The 16,158-nt window shown below is 42.9% G+C and overlaps 1 protein-coding gene across 1 annotated transcript in view; it reads left to right on the forward strand.

Moving 5' to 3' along the window:
* REV1 (REV1 DNA directed polymerase) overlaps window positions 1-16,158 on the forward strand; it is a 119,555-nt gene that overhangs the window by 37,258 nt on the left and 66,139 nt on the right. The window contains exons 6-9 of the mRNA XM_082247162.1: window positions 1,536-2,206; window positions 6,498-6,602; window positions 11,814-11,936; window positions 15,232-15,409. Of these exons, the coding sequence (XP_082103288.1) occupies window positions 1,536-2,206; window positions 6,498-6,602; window positions 11,814-11,936; window positions 15,232-15,409 (1,077 nt within the window). The remainder of the gene's footprint in view (window positions 1-1,535; window positions 2,207-6,497; window positions 6,603-11,813; window positions 11,937-15,231; window positions 15,410-16,158) is intronic.

Consider the following 16,158-nt stretch of genomic DNA (forward strand, 5'->3'; position numbering starts at 1 on the left):
TGATTTTATAATCTTCCTATTGAAGTCACTAATGAAGGAATGGTAATATTGGTTGAAGGGGATAACCCCAGGTGTTGTGAAATCAGAGTCTCTAAATGATTAATTAACACAAATTTTACTATTTAGAGAGTGGGAGGAGGAAGGTAGAGAGTAGGTTTTCCTTTCTCCGTCCCACTTCCTCTAATCCCTCCTTTCATTCACTCTCTGTTCCTTTACACCCAACCCCTTTTTTTCCCCCTCACAGTGAATATACACATGCACAGTGTATACTCTTGATGAGTTTTGGCTTGGCACATGTTAAAGCGGAGTTCCGGGCACAAAAAAGATTTTTTTTTTTTGTGCCCCTCCGCTAGGTATGCCGCACCTGAAAAGGAATTGGATAGTTATTTTTTTTTTTTTTGTTTACTCACCTTTTTATTGACGATCGTAAATACTCACCTATGACAGCTTCCTCCTCCAGCGCCGCGGCTCACCCCGTCACTTCCTGCCTCGCGATGATTCCTGGGAGCTAAACGTCATAGCTCCCAGGAATCAATGCGCCGCACCGGCCCCGCTCGTCATTTCCGGGCGACGCCGCATTCCCCTGCTAAACAGCTTCTGGGCATGCCCAGAAGCTGTTTAGGAATGCGGCGCCGCACCGGAAGTGACGAGAGGGGCCGGTGCAGCGCATTCTGGGACACGAAGACGCGGAAGAAGACGGAGAAGAGGACCGCGCCGGCTTCAGCTGCCCACAACCGAGATGGAAACGCTGTGGAAGAAAACTTCTAAGTAAGTATTTCTTCTAAAAGGTAAGTGCGAACCGGGACAGATCAGAGGCTAGCCATTGTGGAATGTGCTAGCCCTGACTGTCCCGGGGGTATGTTCAAAAAAAAAACGATTCTCTGCCCGGAACTCCGCTTTAAGATGAAAAAGAGGATGTAGGACAATGGGGCATAGTCCAGGTTGTAGTAGTTGGGTCATTGTAAGGGGGAAGGGAAATTGACATCTAGATAAATTTGGCTGCTGAGTATATGGTATTCGTGGAGAGGGGAAATGTGGTGTAGCAAGGAGTGGGGGGAGAGTAACTGAGTGGGGACAGAGAGAGAGAATCTTTTATGATACAATATGGTAAATGGATAGAACCACCTGAATTTATCACTTTTTTTGTTTTGTCCTACCTCACGTCTTGTCTGAATGTGAGAATATAGAGACGCATTGATGTTTAAAGGAGAGAATAAAAGGATTTTGTATTTAAATGTGGTAAAACAGTATGAATATTTAAAACTACCAACTGTTTGTTACCTGATTTTTAAATAGCACGTCTTGGCTATTTTTTAAAATTAATATTGTACTTGATGGATATTTATTTTTTATCCTATGCAACTACTGTATATAACAATGTTGTATTAGCTGACTGCATAGTTGATATTTAAAAGAGCTTCACATATAATAACATGTTCACGTTGTTATTAACTGTAGAGTAATAAAAATGTATTTGCAATTCTGATATGTACATTTTATCATTTTTTAAATTCTCCATGGTTGAACCACTCTAGAAATCATTCAATAGACAAAACTGATCAACTTAATAGAGTGGATGAATTGGAAGAAGAAGAGGATGGAGAAAATTTTGAACAAGAAAAAGAGGATTTTGATCTTTGGGATCTGGATGAAAAATCGTGTGATCCCCAGGTTAATGGATTACAGAACCACAAAGGCAACACGACAGTGTTCAATGGACATAGCTGCAGCTCTAATGGTGCCTTAAAGTCACTGGATGTCTCAGTGCAATCAAGTAACTCATTCACAAGTAGACTTCACTCATTGCAGCAGCAGGAAAAGCCTAGCGCAGGCACTACAGACTGCACTTTAGAGCAGTTTCAACCAAACAGTGGGCACACAGATGTTCCATGTGACCCTCACAGAACTGCATTAAACTCAACCTCATTCTCATATTTGCACAATAATAATAAACTCAATGGTGCTCACCACTCTCTCCAGGGGCCTTCAAGCACAAAAAGCACTACCATCCATTTGCCTACCAAGGCGGCCTCTCCGCAGCTGCCTAAAACGGCTGACTCTAATTTTATTTCAGACTTTTATTCTCATTCTCGGCTTCATCATATAGCAACATGGAAGTGTGAGTTCACAGAATTTGTCCGGGATCTACAGACTCAGAGTAATGGTATTTTCCCTGGTCGGGAGAGATTAAAAAAGATGAAAACAGGTATGTATGCATTGTAAAAAGGTCTGGTATGCTAATTTGCATTTTGAAAATTATATTTCAATCGTCCTGCAGCTATAAAGCTTCTTTGTTGCTTCTATCATTTGTACTCACAAGAATATGCAAAAGGTGTTAGCTGGTCTTGTAAAGCCGGCCAACGTTTCCTTTCGTTGCAGGAAAGGAAATCATTTGATTCCCCCATCAATGCAGTCAGTGTAGATGGGGAAATCCCTTCCATGGAGCCTGTGTATTCTCATTGCAGGGAGGCGGGGAAGCTGTCTCCACTGGGAGAACACAGTGATTACTGCTAGTGGCTATACCAGCCACTAGCAATAATTACATGTAAAATCTGACTGGCAGTCGATGGATGTACCAACTTTGGTACGCTCAGCCTGCCCATACATGGTTCAAATCTCGGGCGGTCCCTGCTGAACCTGCTGAGATTTGAACCCTCTTTGGCAGGCTTTAGTTAAGCTAATTGCATGCAAGAGCTAAAGGGATATATATATATATATATATATATATATATATATATATTATTATGACCAATTTATTCTATTTTTCTGAACATGTCTGAAAATATATTTGTAGTGTGTAGAAGTTATCATATGGTGTTTTAACCACAAATGGCTAAGTTAAAAAAATGCAGACACTGTTGCAGAGATGCACTTTATTGTCACTTTTGCTGTTAGAGTTGAGAAAACTCTACCATATATGATATGTTATGCCAGGGTTCGACAATCCCCGGGCACCAGGTCGCATTTGCGACTAGAATTAGTGACCTGGCGCCTGGGGTGCACTGTAGGAGATGTCCTGTCGCTTTGCGCCCCCATCCCCCCCCCCCCCCCCAAGCGCTCAAACTACTGCATCATCCGAAAATTGAGGCCCCGGCTTTTGGGCCTTCTTCACTGAGATGCTGCCAATGGGGAACTGGTGGCCTCTTGTGGTGGCCGGGAGTATGACAACAAGCAGTAACTAGGAGTGCAAGGAATTTCCACTGCTTGTTCTCAAATCTCAATGCCCGCCCTTCTTCCCAAGAGGTGGAGAGACTGAAGTTTTTGCAGTCTTCATCTGGCGCCCCTTGCTTAAAGGTAAGTGTGCAGGGAGTGTGGTTATTATTTGATTTTATTTTTATTTTTAAATCCCATTTTACACCGCTCTCTCCTGGAAGTTCAAGGATAATGTGTTCTACATATTTATGCAATTCTGCAAAAGAGTGTTAGGGCTCTTTCACACGGGCGTTCCGCTGACACCCGCTGCCATCCGCATCCGATCCTGTCCGTGAAATCCGGACGGATGGAAACCCTATTTTCCATCCGTCCTGGGGATCGGATGAGAGCAGACAGGCGGTCCGCTCTCATCCGATTCCCCATAGAGAGCAGCGGGGCTCTGACACCTCCCTCTCCGCACACAGTGCGGAGACGTAGCTGTCATCCGCCGGCTCAGCGGGGATCGGCGGATCGATCCCCGCTGAGCAGAGCACGGTCCGCAGCGGAATGCGGACCGTGTGAAAGGGGCCTTACTTTAAAAAATTGCATTTTGTAATCTCCTTGCAATGTGTCGATCTTTTGTTTTGCATTATAATCCCTTATTCACAATAAGAATCTTTTATGGAAAAAAAAAAAAATAATATTATTTTTCATCATCTCCCTGCCCTGCCATGCCACACAGCCGATGGCCCCTTTCACACGGGCTTTCTGATCAGGTCCGCCTGTCAGTTTTTCAGGCGGACCTGATCGGACCCTTCAGTCTCTATGGAGTGGTAAGCCGCCGCCATCCGTTCCTGTCCGCCAAAAACAGACGGATGGTGGTTCTATTTACCATCCGTCCAGTGAATCGGATTGGATGGCATCGGATGGAAACAGACGGTCCATTTCCATCTGATTGCCCCAAAGAGGAGAATGGGCTGTGTCTGCATAGCAGAGCGGACAGGACCTGTCATCCGCCTGCTCAGTGGGGATCAGCAGAGAGCTCCCCACTGAGCATGCGGATTCTGCTTAGCGTAGGCGCCCGTGTGAAAGGGGCCTAAGGTGGCATATGTTACTCTTGGTCACTGGATCTTCTATTGCCCCAACCTTGCTGCACTGTTTAAATTTAAGATCGGTTATTTTCGTCATTGAAAATAAAGCTTTGTTGTTAAAAAAAAAAAAAAAAACTGGCTCCTAGCTTTTTTAGCTGGCTCCTAGATTCCAAACAAATTTGTCAAGCCGTGTTATGCGTCCCATTCACACAGCATACCAAACCGGAAACATTTAGATGTCTCTTAGGGGAAGGTATCATAACTAACTGCAAGCATTTCTTAAAAAATCCCTGTGATCTGGTCTAATAGAAAACTGACTAAATTAACTAAATAATCAACCTACAATGTGTCAAAATGTTTAACCCTTTGTTTAGGACATGTAGTGTTAAAAATCTAGTTTATAACTGAGATGAGATGATATCTGCCAAAACAGTACAAAAGGGCTTAATTATGGTTACAAAGCCCCCCCCCCCCATAAAAAAGAACTAGAGAACTAGTGGGATTGTGTGTGTGCTATATCCATATTGTGATTTTGGTACTGGATTGGGATTGTAGTAATATTAATATTTTGCTGCTGAAAAATGCATTTGCAAATTTCCTTGAAGTGATTGTAAAGTCTTGTGCTTCTCCGCTTCTGGGTCTGCCCCCATAGAAAGCTGCTTGGTTTGTTGGCAGATTTGCGGGCTCGATCCTGATCTGAGACCTGATTAAGGGGAAGGGACACATCATCCTCCTTACACTATGAAGAACATGCATGGCTGTGGCTGTCAATCACAAGCTGTGTGCAGGTCTCCTCCCTCACAACCATTTTTCTTTTGGTGTCATGAAAAGCTGTCAGAAGTGATTCATACAGATAACAGAAGTACCAGGCAGCAGAGGGAAATTACACTCGGCTTTGAATAGAGACCAGTACACAGAAGGATGTGCTTTGTTCAGATTTCATGTCTGAGGTGTACAACCACTTTAACCATTTCAATACCGGGCACTTTTTCCCCCTTCCTGCAAAGGCCAATTTTCAGCGCTGTTGCACTTTGAATGACAATTATGTGGTCATTCAACACTGTACCCAAACTAAATTTTTATCATTTTGTTCACACAATAAGAGCCCATTCAGACTAGCGCGACTTGTCAGCCTGACAAGTCGCGGTCGGTCACGGTCCATTGAGTAGTACAGGACCCGTTCTAATAGGAGCGACACAAGTCGCTCCGACTTAGAAAAAGGGTCCTGTACTACTTTGGGGCGACCTCGGAGCGACTTGCATAGACTTCCATTATGTGAAGTCCCCTGCAAGTCGCACCGAAGTCGCGGTGCACGCATAACCCAAATCAGTGTATAATATTTAGTCTGTAGAAAACAAACTATGGTATATATGTGAAAATTGATGTTCTGACAGCCTATCTTATTTCTTGAGGCCCAAAAATGTCAGGGAAGTACAGATATCCCCCAAATGACCCCTTTTTGGAAAGTAGACAGTCCAATGTATTTAGTAAGAGGCAAGGTGAGTTTTGTGAAGTTGCCATTTTTTTTGTCATAATTTTGTGGAAGATAAAGGAACTCTTTTTTTCCAGTTTTTTTCCTTTTTTTTTTTTTTTTTTTTTTAACACACTGTACCCAGAGCAATATAATGTGACCATAGTAACATTGTACTACCCTGGGAAAGTGATTTTTTTTTTTTTTTAACACAATATGTTGAATTTCATTGCTATATGCAAGCATTTTACTGAATGAACTTGATTCATTCAGTTTTTTTTGTTGTGATTAGCTGTGATTTCCCACAGCTGATCACATGGCACAGATGGGCTGTGATTGGCCATGACCAATGTGATTACCATTGTACCATGTGATTACCATGACCAATCACAGCTACCAACACAATGAATGGCCTAAAAGGAAGCCATCCATTGTTTACAACTGTCATGTGACCTGCTGTGATTTGTTTTGCGAGCCGGTACAGTGATCAGTCATCCGCTGTGTGTGGTGGATGCAGCTGGTGACCGATCTTGCTGATGGGTGGAGTGAGCTGTGAGGACAACGTATGACATCCATCAGGATTTAAGAGAGGCTGGCCCCGGCGTCATTCGTTCATAGGGCTGGGCAGAAACCGGTAATACTGTGAATTAGTGGAAAATCTTCATGTCTTCAGCTTTTTTTTTTTGCTAACTCTGGGACCTCTTTATGGAAGTTGTAAATTAAACAGGCGGCCAATTTCTATGGTTCAAGCACTGTGAAATAAAATGTACCTATTAAAAATAGTCTTCTGCTTTTGTTATTAGGTGCGTGTGCTTCTATCCCGCCAAAGTGCCAGAACTGCATTATTCATGTGGATATGGATTGCTTTTTTGTATCGGTTGGCATACGTCATCGACCAGATTTGAAAGGTAATCATTAGCCTATAGTATAATAAATAATCTAGAAGAATGTGGTGGAAAGTAGGGACATCAACCAGAAACTGGAAGATATGCTGTGTTTCCTGTTTCATGTCACCCATCCCAGTCATTGTACTTGCCTCCCTACCTTTAGCTCACCTAAGGGCATTTTATTACCCCTCCCTGCAGCTTACCTTGCAAATATTCCCCTCCTTTCAATTCACCTCTTACCAGTTAACCTACCATATCCCAGTTAACCACCCCTACTCATAACTCACCTCCTGGCAAATCAAATTTGCCACCAGTTAACTTCCTTACTTCCCTGCCACTGCACACCATGGTCCTGCTGTACAGCTGGCTAGTGTTTGAGTCACAATGGAACTCACAGACCAGGTCTACAGGGAAAACATGCTCCAATTAGCTGCAGCAGGGAGGCTGGCCCTAATTGACCAACATTACCAATACAGCAGGTATGATCGCCAACCCTATAGGGTCTTAGCCCTAGTGTAAAAATCTTACCAAACTTTAGGAGCTGGCTCCAAAAATATAGCTGAAACCAACAGTGTGGCTTTGATTTATCCTGTGCAGCTCTTACCCTTTACCAGAAGTTACCCATGATACAGAGCACTGAGAAAGCTGGTCCAATCTCCTACACAAGGTTAGTTTAGAGGCAACTTCAAGTTTCTCTCATATTACTAGTGGTTCCCCTGCTCTGGTCCTACCATCGCACATGGCGGAAGAGAGTAAAAAAAAAAAAAAAAGACTTTCTTTAAGTATATAAATAGTAGGAAAGTGAGGCCAGAACACATTGGCCCTATAGAGGATGACAAAGGGAATCTGGCTACAAAGGACAGAGGGAAGGCGAAGTTGCTAAATAAATTATTCTCCTCTGTTTTCACAACAGAATTGGGGGGGGGGGATATAGTAACCTAGACTGTAATGTTAATAACATATTACAGGAAGCACTCTCATGGTTTACAGAAGACAGACTCAGAACTAGACTTGAAAAACATAAATAAGTCACCGGGACCAGGTGGCGTACACCGGGGGGTCCTTAAAGAACTCAGCCAGGTGATAGCCAGACCATTGTTCCTAATTTTTATCTATAGTCTACTGATGGGAATGGTACCAGCTGATTGGAAAAAAAACAACGTGATCCCAGTATTCAAAAAAGGGCTGAAATATATCCCTGGGAACTAGGGAATTAGTTAGCCTAATCTCAATAGTCTGTAGGACATTGGAGGGGATAGTAAGGGACTATATACAAGAGTTTAGTAATGAAAACGGTATAGTAGTAATCAGCATGGATTAATGAAAAATCGCTCTTGCCGGACCAATCTATTACCTTCTAAGAAGAAGTGAGCTGCCATCTAGATAAAGGAAGGCCTGTGGATATGGTGTATCTGGATCTTGCAAAGGCATTTGATACAGTTCACCACAAACGTTTTCTGTATAAACTAAGGTACGTAGGTATGGACCATAGAATATGTACCTGGATTAAAAGCTGGCTTCAGGAGCGAGTCCAAAGGGTGGTGATAAATGGGGAGTACTCAGAATGGCCTGGTGTGGAAAGTGGAGTCCCCCAAGGATCTGTCCTGGGACCAATCCTATTTAATTTATTCATAAAGGACCTAGAGGATGGAATAAACAGCTCAAATCTCCGTATTTGCGGACGATACTAAATTAAGCAGGGCAATAACTTCTATGCAGAATGTGGAAACTTTACAAGAAGACCTGAACAAAAATCTTCTAGATTGTAAGCTCTAACGAGCAGGGCCCTCTGATTCCTCCTGTATTGAATTGTATTGTAACTGTATTGTCTTCCCCACACTGTAAAGCGCTGCGCAAACTGTTGGCGCTATATAAATCATGTATAATAATAATGAGGTGGGCATCTACATGGCAAATAAGGTTTAATGTTGAAAAATGTAAGATAATGCATTTGGGTGCCAGAAATACAAACTCAAATTACTCACTAGGGGGAGAGCCTTTGGGGGGGGATCTAAGATGGAAAAGGACCTAAGGGTCCTAGTAGACGACAAGCTCAGCAATGGCATGCAATGTTAAGCTGCTACAAGCAAAGCCAACAGAATACTGGCATGTATTGAAAAGGGATTCACTCCATAGATAAAACGATAATTCTCCCACTCTACAAGACTCTGGTCTGGCCTCAACTCAAGTATGCTGTCCAGTTCTGGGCACCGGTCCTCAGGAAGGATGGGCTGGAGCTGGAGAGAGTCCAGAGAAGGGCAACAAAGCTAATAAATGGACTAGATGATTTTTAGCTATGAGGAAAGACTACAAGCATTGAACTTATTCTCTCTGGAGAAGAGGCGCTTGAGAGGGGATATAATATCAATGTAGAAATACTGTACTGGAGACCCTAGCATAGGGAACAAACTATTCAGCGAAAGGGAATATAAAAGCACTCGCCAAAATTGGAAGAAAAGCGTTTTAACCTCAAATTGCGTAAATGTTTCTATACCGTCAGAGCGGTAAGGATGTAGAATTCTCTTCCACAAGCAGTAGCGTCAGCGGGGAGTATCGATTTGTTGCAAAAACTATTAGATGGGCACCTTAACGACCACAACATACAGGGGTATACAATGTACTTTTGACATAAACACTTATACACACACACTCATCATAGGTTGAACTGGATGGATTGGTGTTTTTTTTTTTTTTCAACCTCACTAACTATGAAACTGGAGAGCCGGAGGAAGCCTGCTGCTCATCTGCTGAAATATAAACGATATGGTAGTTTACATACAACTTGGCACATTGCTACATTTTATCCTGAAATCTTGAATCTTTTTTAGGACAGCTACCTGGTGCACACACAGGTTGATAGATTGTCCTCAATTTTAGCTTGTAACACTTGCTTACCATAATTTGCATAGAGATGTGAGCTACTATGTTCATTTTCTACAGTTGCATACCTACAGTATACTAATCGAGTTAAAAAAAACACACACTTTGCATCCTAAGAAATGTAAGCTGGCAGATGATATATGAGAAAGCTAAAAATCTTTGTGGTATGGTATGGTCCAGTTTGATGAAACAGGGAAAAATAAATCCTTTTTGCTCTCCAGTTGCAATCAGACAACTTCCGAGATCCACATTCTACATGATATTTCATATTAATGTCTGTTTCCCTTTTATATTTTCTGCTTTTAGCCCTTTTTCTAAAACAATCTTCTGAGTTAGCTAGAACCAGATCCCATGAAAGACTTTTCTGGGAGGTAAAACTCTCTTCCTCTGGTAGCAATGTTTGGTGTCCTTTTTATCTATCAAAGCTACAGGGTGAATATGTTAAACCCTTGTTGTTCTAGGTTAACATCTTTGCGGGTGGTGCGTCTCGCATTTGTGGGGGAAGAGCAGCCCATTCATTTGAAGGGGCTTCTGTGCTTGTGTTTCCTGCAGGGCAAAAGTTTACCTCACCTTCTTCTTTTTTTTAAAACATGGAAGCATGGCATGGCATGGTGCTTTGACGCATCCAAAAACACAGTGTTTTCCCATATGTGGGGATACCATTAGGAATTAATGGCATCCCCACGCTTCTGCTAAAAAGTAGCACGTTTTGCTTGTGGAAACACGTTTGATTTAAATGTGATCCAGCACCTGCATAATATCTTCTTTTTGCTTTTTCTGAAATAATTATTTGATATTATGTTTACAAGGCTTTTTAGTTCAAATATTTTTAATTGAAAGAAAATACCTGTCAGGATTCAGCAGCAGCTAGGGAGGCCAGACACTTGGCTACACATGAAAACTGAGACCAAACAACGTAGATAGCCTTAAAGTGAATAAAGTGAAAGTTTATTAACAGTGAAAACATACAAACAAGCATACACAGCAAACAGTAAACATAGGTAATACCAGCAAACCAAAACCCAACCCCAAAGTCAAAAATAACTAATGAACCAACAACTGGCAATCTACAAATTAGTGATTGACCAATATCGGATTTTCGTTGTCGATACCGATATTTTGGCCATTGAATATTGGTATCGGCCGATATTTTTGTACATTTAAAAATGTATTTTTTACTTTTACACTTGACAGGTACTGTTGTAGAGGGATCTGGGGGTCTAAAAGACCCCAAACCCTTCCTCTGCACTTAAAAGCATTCAAAACAGCCAAGTTTGGCTGCTTTGAATGCTCACATTTTTTGGAATCTGGCGCCGAATACCCGGAAATGATGTCATGATATCACTTCCGGGTTTTTACATGTAGACCCGATCAGAGCCGAATGCTGCTTTGATCGGGTCTTCTCTTCGGCAGCCGTGCGGGTAGGATGCCAGATGAGCCTCAGAAGGCGGCGGGAGGGATGGGGGGGACATCCCCTCCCGCTCCTTGTAATGACAGCTGAGTGGCTTCTCAGCCGCATCGGTTGTCATTATAAGACTGCCGACCATCGGCTATGGACGCCGGTACCGGGGTGATGCCTCTAGCTGCAGGCATTACTCCAGTACAGCACTTTCCCAAAATATCGGCAATATCGGTAACCTCAGGGGCCGATTCTGATATATCGGGGAAAGTGCAGATCGGCCCTCGATATATCGGCTTTGCCGATAATCGGTCAATCCCTACTACAAATGTCTACCATATAAGGGGTGGGTTAACGGGGGAATACAGGGATGCAAGGAAGAGGGGGTACAAGAGCAGAGAACAGGAGCAGGGGTACAGGATAGATATAGCTGAGGAACAAGGCTCTGGCAACAAGAGAGGGCAATCAAAATAGTGACGCACTTGGGAAAGGGAGGAGCAGCCTTAAATAGCCACCTGGCAGCTAAACACAGGTGTAAGTAATCATAGAAGCCTGCTGGCTTCTGGGAGACACCTACTGGTGGACACTGGAACTGCAGTATTCAGCCCACGGCAACACAGTGCCATCAGCAGGTGAACTCAATCCAAACAATACCAGTATAGGTAGTTGCTCAATGACCAAATACTTAAAAAAATGTAGTCGCCATATGTACTGTTTGATATTGTTGCTGATCTGATCATGGTTAGGATTACATAGTATAATTGGAGAAGGAATCACCTTCTACACGAGCAAAATTCATTAATTTAGATTTATTTTTAAATAAATTTATAACAAATTAACCTTCAGTATTATCTTTTACCTGTATTTGATAAATATTTAGACCCACCCTTCCATGTATATTCAAAATGTATGTACAAATGGTTAATATGATTTTTTTTCCCATCAATCTGCAGGAAGACCAGTTGCTGTTACAAGCAATAGAGGGAGTGGAAAAGTTTCTTCCCGTGAAGGTGCTAATCCTCAGTTGGAGATGGAATACTATCAGAATAGGATATTGAAGAGCAAAGCAGAAAAGGGTATAATGTTATAATCTATAAATTATTTAGAAATAGAAACCCTGATTTCTCTATCATTCATTGACAGACGCAGCTCCATATTCTTCTTTACCATTGGGTTATGCTTCCCCCTAGAGGAGTAGGACACTAGGCAGGAAAAATCTTTACCACGCCTATGGGGCAGTGCCTGGAGGTATACACCCACTCACTCTGCTATAGGCATGAAGTTTTTTTTCTCCCTAGTCAGGAATAAGGACCTAGTTCCCTGCTGGGATTTCAGTCCTAGCATGTTTTTTTATGTAAAAAGGGAACCTTTTGTCTACATTTTTTTTAGCTAGTTATGTTCCTGCGAGAACTACAATCAACAGCCGGACTGGGCGTCAGACTGGATATTTCTAGATCCTTATGGTCTCCCAGTCTGGCCAGCGAGCATGTGCAGGTCGCAGCTCCCTCGCTTGGCCTTGCCACGGCATGGCTCCACTGAAGGGGTCTTTCTGACTCAGTGATTCCTACACTGTTGAAGGCTAGAAAATCTACCTCTAGGAAGATTTAACATTGTACATGGAAAATGTACATAGCATGGTGTGAACCGATTAAGGTGCATCCACGCTCATTTTCAGTGGCTAGGATATTGGTTTTCCTCCAAAGAGGGGTTGAGCAGCAGTTGGCCTTGGGTACTATTAAAGGCTAGGTCCCGGCCTTGGCAGTGTTTTTTCAACGTACTTTAGTAACCTCCCTTTGAAAACATTTGGGAGATTCCTCTGCTTACACTGTCACAGAAGGTAGCCTTTTTTGAATGGCCACGCTGTCCTGCCATTCACCTTATCTGATGGTCCACAGAGATAAAGTGGTACTTCAACCTAATCAGTCGTTTCTTCCTAAGGTGGTTTCTGGTCATTCCATTTGAATGAAGACATTGTGCTGCCTTCACTTTGTCCTAAGCCCAAGCATCCTAAAGAAATTGCTTTGAATTCCTTGGATGTGGTTTGGGAAATTAGGGTTTACCTGATGGCTACTGAGTCTTTCAGGAAATCAGACTCTCTTTTTGTCCTCACAGAAGGACCTCTGAAAGGGATTAGCTGCATCTGCTGCGACCATATCCAGATGGATCAGGCAGACGGTGGTACAGGCTTATTCACGTTAAGGGTCAGGTTCCACCTTTCCCTGTGAAGATGCATTCTACTAGGACCCTGAGTGCTTCTTGTGCTTTTCGCCATCAGGTGTCAGTAATACAAGTTTGCAAGGTGGCAACTTGGTCGTCTGTGCAAACATTCACAAAATTCTACAAAGTAGATGTGTTGGATGCTTCCTTTGGCCGTTTAAAAGAGAACCTTTTCTCTTTGAGGGTGTAGGTTTTTTCTAGGTGAGCTCCAGTTCCTGGTTGAGCTCCATGTTACCTGGTTGGCTAAGTTTCAGCCCTTGGGAATTACGTTCTTTTCTGCGTTATTTTACCACGCCTCATGTTAACACTGCTTTGGGACGTCCCAATGGTAAGAAGAATTTGGAGCTGCGTCTGTCAATGAACAATAGAGAACTGGATTTTTGACTTACCGTAAAATCCCTTTTCCTGAAGTTCATTGACAGATGCAGCACCCGTCCCTCCTATATACGAGTTGGGTTGGGGTTATTTTCTTCTGACACTGCAAAAAAACTGAATGCCTATAGCAGGGTGAGTGGGTGTATACCTCCAGGGATTGCCCCATAGGCGTGGTAAAAATTTTTGCTGCCTAGTGTCCAACTCCTGTAGGGGGCTGCATAACCCAATGGTAAAGAATATGGAGCTGCGTCTGTCAATGACCTTCAAAGAAAAGGATTTTACGGTAAGTCACAAATCCAGTTTTTTTTTTTTTTTCAAACACCGTTGTGTTATTTATTCTATGTTTTTGAAGTATTGTTACCCACTGTAAAGTTTAAAACATTTTGTACATGATTTAAAAGGATGACTTTGTACCAGCTGGTACGATGCCAGCCAGCCAATCGGCGCTGCCGGCTTTAGCTGATCAGTGTATTCTGACAGCGGGGAAGTCTTCCCGCTGTCAGAACACATTAGCTCAGTGGGAGTGATTTCCCTATCCACCTCGAATGTGTGGATGGGGAAATAGTGTCAATTTTTTTGAATGAAAAAATCTGACCCATCCATGGCCAGCCTAAAGGAATTGTAAAGTCAGAAGGTTTTTTATCTTAATGCACCTGTGTGTAGCAGCCTCCCCAGCACCCCCTAATACTTACCGAGCCCAATCTCTGTCCAGCGATTTCCACAAGTCCCTCGGCCGTCCAGGACTCTCCCTCCTGATTGGCTGAGACACATCCGAGGTGCCATTGGCTACCACGGTTGTCAATCAATGTCAGTTAGCCAGTCGGAAGAAAGAAGGGGCGGGGCCGAACAGCAGCTCTGTGTCTGAATAGATACACAGAGCTGCAGGTTGGCTTGGGTGCCCCCAAAGCTGCTTGCTGTGGGGGCTCTCGACAGGAGGGAAGGGCTAGGAGCAGCAACGAGATACCAGAGAAGAGGAGGATCCATGCTGCCCTGTGCAAAAACAACTGCACAGAGGGGGGTAAGAAAAACATTTTTTTTTTTTTTTTTTAAACGAGACTTTACAATGACTTTAATGGTGTAGATCCCAGATAGCAATATATCTTGTAGTCTCTGCTAGCAAGGTTTTTTTAACCCAGCTTCTTCTCCATCTTTGTACAGGAATTCTATGTTCTCCTCAAATCTACCCACACTGCCCCTGTTGAGCTCCATTGTACCTGGTTTTGTTGGTGTTCTCTACTCTAGGTTATGGCGCTTTTATCCTGCCATACCTTACTTTGTGACAGTCTGTTCGACCTGTTGTGGGCAGAATTGGCAGTTCATACACTTTCTGTCCCTGTATGATGGATAGGTGCAGGGCTAATGATGATCTTCTAAACATGCTAGTTTCTTTATTGTCTTTTGGTTTTAGTATTTTTGGCGTTACTGACTGATATGAGACCTCCTGATCTGTATACTTGTTCCAAACCTGTGCCCAGAAAGTATTTAAAGCCATTTCATCAGCGTGACAACCTAACAACTAGGTTGGATAGGGCAACCACCTATTATCTTAGTATAGATTTCTCTTAATGAAAAATCTGCTGACTTGTCATTTGTTGAGGATCTTGGTGGTGTTCTGGCAGCTGAAGGCTTTTGTGGTGGACCTGTGTAGTGGTGCTCAGATGAAGTAAGTGTCCTAAAATGTTTTATTAAAGCAGCATCCTGTATAATTGAATATTTTGGTTTAGAAGACATGAGTCTGAATCTTATTTCTGTAATCTTACCATTTCTATGCCCTTTCAGAAAACCCCAGTACAATAGAGCAATCTGCTCAGAGCAATGTAGACGCTGCCCAAATAAATGGAGTGGACCGGGGTAGTTGTGCACGGGACAATCCAATCTCCACACAGAAAAATGATATGAACTTGGATACCTCACAGCTGTCATTGGCAGAAATTGCATCCTGTAGTTATGAAGCAAGGTAAAGCCAGACTTCATTTACTGCATGATAATGACTAACAAATGCAGTTCATGTGTGTAATAAAGTAAAAGGCTGATCTCTCCTAGTGTTAAAGAACTTCTGGTTTCTGATGCGTGGAAGAAGCTAATGGAGCTTGATCTGTGCTCCTTTGGCTTCCTAAAATTAACTTTAGTGTATTTTTTTTGCTGAAAATTTGCGCATGATAAACCATTGCACAAATATGTGACCTAAAAAATTTTACTACCATAATTTTATTCTCACGGAGTGTCTGCTTTCAGGAAATATGTAATGTTTGTGTGTTTTAACTAATCTTCAGGCCTAAAATAATTTTTTTAACGTGCAAAAAAAACCCATGAAAATGGCTCAGACAGTGAGGAATTAAACAGTTGCCGACCACCCGCCGCTCAACTGCGCGACTCGACGTAACTGTACGTTGGTCGCGTGCGGGGGTAGACATTGTGTTGCCTTCCCTGTGTCCTAAGCCTAGGCATCCTAAGGAGATTGCCTTGCATTCTCTGTATGTGGTTTGGGCAATCAGGGTGTACCTGGCGGCAACCGAGTCGTTTAGGAAATCACTCACTCTTTGTCCTTATGGATGGACCTTGCAAAGGGGTTGGCCGCGTCTGCCGTGACCATTTCCAGATGGATCAGACAGACGGTGGTGCAGGCCTAAGTATTCGGTCAAGGGTCCGGTTCCTCCTCTCCCTGTTAAGGCGCATTCTACGCGGGCGCTTAGTGCCTCCTTGGCC

The sequence above is a fragment of the Pelophylax lessonae genome (assembly GCF_965119305.1).
Source record: "Pelophylax lessonae genome assembly, chromosome: 2".
In the NCBI taxonomy this organism is placed as follows: Eukaryota; Metazoa; Chordata; class Amphibia; order Anura; family Ranidae; genus Pelophylax; species Pelophylax lessonae.